General features: G+C 46.5%; 1 protein-coding gene across 1 annotated transcript; it reads right to left on the reverse strand.

The window, feature by feature from the left end:
- Positions 1–2,837: 2,837 nt before the first annotated feature.
- LOC106563543 (neuronal PAS domain-containing protein 4A-like) lies at positions 2,838–6,905 on the reverse strand. The gene is made up of 8 exons (XM_014129222.2): positions 6,555–6,905; positions 5,978–6,129; positions 5,774–5,852; positions 5,205–5,520; positions 4,990–5,099; positions 4,708–4,843; positions 3,067–4,571; positions 2,838–2,869 (listed from the first exon to the last, which is right to left on the reverse strand). Exons 1-8 carry the CDS (start codon positions 6,727–6,729, stop codon positions 2,838–2,840), a joined length of 2,505 nt encoding a protein of 834 aa, XP_013984697.1. The 5' UTR covers positions 6,730–6,905.
- Between the last annotated feature and the right edge of the window lie 852 nt (positions 6,906–7,757).

Consider the following 7,757-nt stretch of genomic DNA (forward strand, 5'->3'; position numbering starts at 1 on the left):
GCATTGGGCCAGTAACCGAAAGGCTACCGGTTCAAATCCTAAGCTGTTTTGGTGAAAAATCTGATGTGCCCTTGAGCAAGGCACTTCACCCTAATTTATCTGGATAAGAGTGTCTGAGTAAAATGATGTTGTCTTTTCTTGAAAGATGTCTCCAAACAAAATGAATGCACAATAAAAGGTTTTAATATAAGACTTGTTGCGTTACAAGTGTTACCAGCTTGGATCACCACTTGTGAAAATAGCACCAAAACGATTGGAAAAAACTGTAATATTATTCTTGTCAAACCCTGATCTGTTTCACCCGTCTTTGTGATTGTCTCCACCCCCCCTCCAGGTGTCTCCCAATCTTCCCCATTATCCCCTGTGTATTTCAACCTGTGTTCTCTGTTTGTCTGTTGCCAGTTCGTCTTGTTTGTTCAAGTCAACGGTTTGTCTCAGCGCCTGCTTTTTCCAGTCTCCCTTTTCTCTCCCTCCTGGTCTTGACTCTTGCCTGTCCTGACTCCGAGCCCGCCTGCCTAACCACTCTGCCTGCCCCTGACCCTGAGCTCGCCTGCCTAACCACTCTGCCTGCCCCTGACTCTGAGTCTGCCTGCCTAACCACTCTGCCTGCCCCTGACTCCGAGCCCGCCTGCCTAACCACTCTGCCTGCCCCTGACTCCGAGCCCGCCTGCCTAACCACTCTGCCTGCCCCTGACTCCGAGCCCGCCTGCCTAACCACTCTGCCTGCCCCTGACCCTGAGTCTGCCTGCCTAACCACTCTGCCTGCCCCTGACCCTGAGTCTGCCTGCCTAACCACTCTGCCTGCCCCTGACCCCGCCTGCCTAACCACTCTGCCTGCCCCTGACCCTGAGCCCGCCTGCCTAACCACTCTGCCTGTCCTGACTCCGAGCCCACCTGCCTAACCACTCTGCCTGCCCCTGACCCTGAGTCTGCCTGCCTAACCACTCTGCCTGCCCCTGACTCCGAGCCCGCCTGCCTAACCACTCTGCCTGTCCTGACTCCGAGCCCGCCTGCCTAACCACTCTGCCTGCCCCTGACCCTGAGTCTGCCTGCCTAACCACTCTGCCAGCCCCTGACTCCGAGCCCGCCTGCCTAACCACTCTGACTGTCCTGACTCCGAGCCCGCCTGCCTAACCACTCTGCCTGACCCTGACCCTGAGTCTGCCTGCCTAACCACTCTGCCTGCCCCTGACTCCGAGCCCGCCTGCCTAACCACTCTGCCTGTCCTGACTCCGAGCCCGCCTGCCTAACCACTCTGCCTGCCCCTGACCCTGAGCCCGCCTGCCTAACCACTCTGCCTGTCCTGACCCTGAGCCCGCCTGCCTAACCACTCTGCCTGTCCTGACTCCGAGCCCGCCTGCCTAACCACTCTGCCTGACCCTGAGCCCGCCTGCCTAACCACTCTGCCTGTCCTGACCCTGAGCCCGCCTGCCTAACCACTCTGCCTGTCCTGACTCCGAGCCCGCCTGCCTAACCACTCTGCCTGCCCCTGACCCTGAGCCCGCCTGCCGACCTGTACCTTTGCCCCCCTCTGGATTACCAATCTCTGTCGTACCCTGGACCTGCCTGCCGCCCGGTACTGTTGCCCCACCTCTGGTTTACTGACCCCTGCCCGCCTTGACCTGTCTATTGCCTGCCCCTGTTGGAATATTCAACTATTGTTTATTCGACGTGGTCTGCATCTGGGTCTTACCTTTATACCTGATAATTCTAGTTGATATATTAAAGGGTACATCTGTCAGGTTTGTGTGTGTCTGTGTGTGTGTGCGTGCGCAAATGCAGACACATTCAGGCCTGTGGCTCAGTCTGAGCTGCTGATTGTGTGACAGGCGTCACAATGTACGTCAGAACTGTCCCTGACTCTCATCACACAATGGAGAGAATAAGGGAGAGGCAGATGGATAAAATGACAGTGTCTAAATGATCAGTAAAAGACAAACACTTCAAAATATATTTTAATAGAGTTGCTTTTGATTGGTACCCAAATACATCGACAACAAGAGAAAAATACATCGACAACAAGAGAAAAATACATTAACAATCTCCATTACTCATTCGGTACAGTAGCTAATGTACTGGATGTAATTTAAAAAAATCTAATACAGAAATCACAGTTATATAATGTATGAATGTACAGCATATAGTGTATTATTGGTACACTGGTAATACACACGTTTCACTCCACTTTTAGAGTCATATATAGTCAATAGATCAGTCAAACACAGTATGTGAACAGCACATATATTTCCACATTATTCTATACAAACACAATTGTGTATAATATAATCATTTAATTTCTAAAACATAGAAATCAAACCTTTACTCTGCGGTAGACACATTAATGTGTACTTTGACACTAAAACAGAAGTCTATCGATTGATAACTGCTGAAAGACAACCCATTATGATTTTCAAACCAAAATGCATCCATTCAACAAAATAAGACTAAGTTGACCAATGTGTAGATCAATGTATAAAACACTATCTATATAGAATAAAACCAAACAAAATCGCTGTGGTCTCTTACATTTTTACCATTTGATATTTTGTGCTCAAAGAAGCCTTCTTCCTCACTATGAGTGAATATAAACATGGCACTTTAAATGACCTCTATCATGAGGTTACTCAGCAATCAAATGTATTCAAAGTAATGCATGTACAACTGAATCATCAGAAAACAGTATTATACAATATTGAATTGTAAGTATCTTAAATATGTATAGGAGAATATACATTTTCAGCGTTTTGAATATTTTGTATAGATGTTGCACATTCAGCTTTTACAGGAAAAGCTTGAAATATGACAATATGCCATACTGAACGAAGTAAGTCACAGACTTATTTTAGAAGAGGGTCACGCAGGTTTCCATCTGAAATGAAAGAAAACAACAGACAAGAGTTAATTTAGTTCAGCAACCAATATTTATCACACTGAAATCTTAGTAGTGATGCATCTTATACTGTAAAATGGAAAATATCGGATGAAACTATGAAAAAAATGTTTGTGCCAGTGGTAAAATGGCCTGTTCTCTTATCAATATATTAGCATGACAAAAATGTCCCGCACCTTGGTGGAAGCTTTGTGAATGTATGGTTGAGTGGGAGTTGATACAACTCAGGTTGTCACCCCGAGACGGGTTGAAAGAGGCATCTGCCTCAAACACAGATTCCATGGTATCCAGTTCCTCCAGAAGGGACTGGGCATGGGGCAAACCGATGGTGGGAGCCGGATGGACAAAGGCAGGGGCACACTCCTGAAAGGCTGTGAGAGCGATGGCTGACGATGGTAGTGACAATAGAGGCTCCACTGACACGTCCGTATCCATCTCACTCTCAGATGACTCCTCCATGTCTCTCTTAATCCCTGCCCCGACGGCCATCATAGCTCCACCCACTGCCAAGTAGTTACACTGCGTCGACTGGACGCTACAGAAGTGGTTTACACCAATTGAAGATTCACCCTTGAAGAGGCTGGGCTTACACCTGCTCACTGGGATGAGTGGCCAGCATGGAGGGAAGGACTTAAAGGAGGAAGAGGGAGGAGAGGAGCATGAAGAGGGGGACAAAGGGAAAGTTGAGAGCTCCTCAATTAGGCTCTCTAGAGCCATACTCTCCTCATACAGAGAGATATCCTCTCGGCTAAGGGGCGGGTCTAGCCCCCTCCAGGGCGGACACTCGGCTCCGCAAGGAGGAGAGGGATTCTGGGATGTGGCCTGAAGACTGGGTGAAGATGAGAAGGTGGGTGGGGTTACTCTGGGTAGAAGAGGGTCACAATAGAATCCCTCAGCTAAAGAGCTAATATATTTAGCCAAGAGAGAAATGTCCTCCCTCTCTCGCTCCTGCTCTTTCTCTGTGGAGAAGAAGGAGCAGGGAGGATGTGTGGGGGAAGCCTCTGGAGTTAGGAGGAGCTCATTCAGAGGGCCATGGAAGGGCCTGTGGGGAACATCCACATACAAGGGACCACTAATCTGTGGCAGGCCCATGATGGAGCATTCATCTCCCACAAAACTATTGGTGGTGGGGGGCAGCTTTCCATGGGGCTCTGCCGGGAAGAGTACCTGAGGATGCTCGGAAGAGAGGACCTGGGAGAAGGCTGGTGCACTATGTGCTGAGTTAATAACCTCATGAGCCACTGGGCAGGACACAGCTGCATTGAAAGGATCAAAACTGAGTTGCAGTTTCTCCACAAAAGGAAAACTTCCACTAGCAAGATGAGGGGTATACGGGGGAGTGCATGCACACTCCCCAATCTGTTGAGGGTGGGGCATAGTAAGAGGGGCGAGGGGCTTAATGAGGGAGGAGGGGAGGGCTTCTGACATATTGGTTAGATGAGAGGGAATTCTTTGAGTCAGAACATCAGACTTAGTGTCCGTCAGTGAGGCAGGAGGGTACACAGTGGTTGGTCCAACAGAGAGAAGGCTGGTCTTTGGTTCCCACTGGAGTTGTCCTCCATGTGCCTGGGGGAAGTTCTCTTCATCCAGAGACGACAGGCTAGACCGAGGACCATAACCAACTGGCTGCATGGGCTCCTCACAAGAGCTCTGCTGGCGTATTGAACATGCCTCTGACTCACTAAGAGAGAGAAAGAGAGAGCAAGGAAAAGAGACAATAATTATAATTTATATCTCACATATACTGTATAGAGGTCATGGTTAAAGGTAAGAGACAAATGACACAGTGGTATTTCATAGCAGTGTAGCTGTGGTACCTGATGATGTAGTTGTGGCAGCTGATGGGGTTTTCGTCGATGTTCAGCTGGAGGACCATATAGAGCCAGACCCATGAGTGGTCTGCTGCCTCCACCTGCACCACCATGTCCACCTGCCTCCCCTCTCCTTCACTCACTACAGAGACAGACACATTCCCATATTCAGCTCTCCTCACTGGTCTGTCTTCCTCACGTGTTTGTATTGTTGGTTGTGTTATGTTATGTTAGACTGTATGTTAAGTGGCTGCGGTTGAGTAGTTGTGTTATTGTGGATGTACTCACATAGGAGACAGTGCTGTGTAGAGGCATGGGAGAGATCCCTGGGATGGACCAGGCTGTACCAGGAGCGAGAGCGTAGAAACTCCACATCGTAGCCCAGGTACACACTCACACTGGAGGAAAAAGGGACAATAGAGTTGATAACATACCCCATGTTCTCATGCCTATACACTACCAAAACAGTGTTATACTTCAGAATGAACCAGGCTCATTCTTACCTGTCCTGGGCATCCCAAAGCCTCATGTCCCTGTGGTGTTGAGAGTGGAAACAAGCCAGTAGGAAGGACTGCTCAGGGGGTGGGGTGAGGGGGGCACTCTTGGCGATTGTAAGGTAAGGCGTTTTTGTCTTCAGAGGGGTACAGAAACACACCCATACTGGGTTGGAGGTCCAGTATGCAGAGACAGGGCACGGTGGGGTGAGGCAACGAGCTCTGACCAGCATCAACTTGTTCTCCGCACCCTGTCGCCGGATGAACTTTGTAGTATTGAAGCGACATCGAAATAACTTGTCTGTAGGAGGAGAAAAAGGAGGAAGGTTTGAAATTGATGTCATCTGTTATCATTATAAGATATATATATATATATATATTTGAGGAACAGTTACATAAATTACATTTAATTGGTAAAGTAAGGTCTTGGTTGTCTTTTGATAGATGATGTCACCATAGTCTAGGATAGGATGCAGTAGTTGTGTTACCAAGGTATTTCTAATGGCTCCAGTAAAACAATTCTTAGATTAGTGATGAGAGATGTCTACCTGTGTCAGTAGTGGTCATCGGTAGACCTGCAAGGTTGCTCCTTATGACAAAGTGGTCCATAGGATCAATGATATCATACACACTATCACTCTGGGCAACCAGGTCCACCTGAATGAGAAAAACAGGTTGCATAACATTGAATGAGACTTTCGTAGGCCTATGCACAATACTTTCAGTGTATGATTTGTCAAAGTAACAACAACAGCCACCAGTTTGCAGCTTCGGCTACTCACCATGCAATGCCCGAGGTGGTCTGCGACGTTGTCTGATAGATACAGAAGTTTTCCATCGCTCGTTAGGAGTATCATGAAACCGAACAGTTCGTGCATCAGCCCTGACAGCTCCTGAAACAACATTACGTCCGTGGTCTCGTCTTGAAGAGCGGCTGTTTTGGCACAGAAAATAAAAGGTCTAACATTAGTTGTAAATATCGTCACTGAGACAAAAAGCATGAAATAAATTGTAGTATTAGCATTTTTTTCAACAGGGATCGTGTTCATCCTAAATATTACTAGTGTTATGCATCCAACAGATTGGAGTCAGGCGTATTTACTCGCTACATCAGACTAGTACCATGGACAGCGCCAAACATTTTCAGAACTTTAGACAGCGCAAGACGTGTATGGACATTATGTAAAAATCCATAACAAATCAAACTATTAGCCAACAAATACATCAGTAGATCAACTTCTACATTACAGTGCTTCATAGGATGTAATGCTTGTCGACCATGCACGTTAAACTTCAGTGCACCTGGTGACTAAAACCACAAGAGAAAATTATTTGAAATAACAAAAAGGTTAAGCCTACCTTGAGAGAAGAATACAGACTTTCGGGTGTACATGCAGGCAAGGGACATGATGTGTAGGTAGGAGAGTCGAGCTTTGTCCGAATCGGAAATGGGCAACAGTTCCTTGATGTTCCGAATCTCTGCGTTGATTTGATCCCTCCGAGCCTTTGAGGCTCCTTTTGTGGACCGATACATTGTCGCGTGCCTGTCTGAAACAGGTGTCTGTTCCGAGTTTGAGAGTATTGTAGAAGTCGCGGAGTTGTTCTGTCTCACTACTTCATCCTGATTCGGGCGCTGTAAATTGACAACGGAATTGTTAGAATGAATATGAGTAGTTTAATAGCTGAGTTTGCATTGTCAATTCATTGTAATTTATCTCCCCGTGAGCAAGGAGCTGTTATGGTGGCTGTCTATGTTGACTAGTTGCGTCGTGATTATAAAGTACATGAAGGAGGATGTTCTTTATATAGGCTGATGGTGCGGTGGAGGGGTGCTGAGCAACCATACAGTAGATAGGAATAGAATGTGAACGGCGATGGGAGGGGGTGATTAGCATTGAGGACTGCCTGCTGTATGATAACTCTCTCTCTCACTCCCTCTCCTAGAGAGAGAGAGAATGTGTGTGTGTGTGTGTGTGTGTGTGTGTGTGTGTGTGTGTTAACCAAAGCACGTGCAGTAAGTGTTGTCTCCAGGTGAACTAAGCAAACGCCTACACACTCCCCTTCCCTTCTCTCTCTGGTGAGAATTCAGCCTTGTACATGTTCCTTGCTCTATTATTGCCTTGGTTGTTCAGTTTATTTTTAGAACATGGACTTGAGTGGATTGTTTTGATTGTAATGACACACTCTATTTTTTATCTGATTCTCTTCTTAGACTGAGTTGGAGGTCTGCACCAATTACAGTGAAAATACAAGTGGTCAAGATTACATTTGTTCATTTGTAATTTTAGATGTGGAGTTACATTAGAGTTAAGATATAGTAGGTGTTTTAGTCAAACAGTATACTCCATTCAGATAATAACATTTTGTATACCTTTTTACCTATAAGTAAACTAAAACCACAAATGAGACTACAGCCACACACATTTTCACTTAACTGATGTATACCATGCCTGACTCCAACATCCTGTTGATAGTCCTTTATAATACCATATCACAACACTTAACTGATGTACAACATCCTGTTGATAGTCCTTTATAATACCATATCACAACACTTAACTG

The sequence above is a fragment of the Salmo salar genome, chromosome ssa11 (genome assembly GCF_905237065.1).
Source record: "Salmo salar chromosome ssa11, Ssal_v3.1, whole genome shotgun sequence".
Classification (NCBI taxonomy): Eukaryota; Metazoa; Chordata; class Actinopteri; order Salmoniformes; family Salmonidae; genus Salmo; species Salmo salar.

What these genes read in the sequence shown, in the direction of transcription:
- LOC106563543 (XM_014129222.2), bottom strand. Translation starts at nt 6,729, where the DNA reads ATGTATCGGTCCACAAAAGGAGCCTCAAAGGCTCGGAGGGATCAAATC. An exon ending in ACCACCTCGGGCATTGCATG is followed by an intron (nt 5,853 to 5,977) that starts GTGAGTAGCCGA and finishes TTTCTCATTCAG; the next exon opens with GTGGACCTGGTTGCCCAGAG. An exon ending in TTCACAAAGCTTCCACCAAG is followed by an intron (nt 2,870 to 3,066) that starts GTGCGGGACATT and finishes CTTTCATTTCAG; the next exon opens with ATGGAAACCTGCGTGACCCT.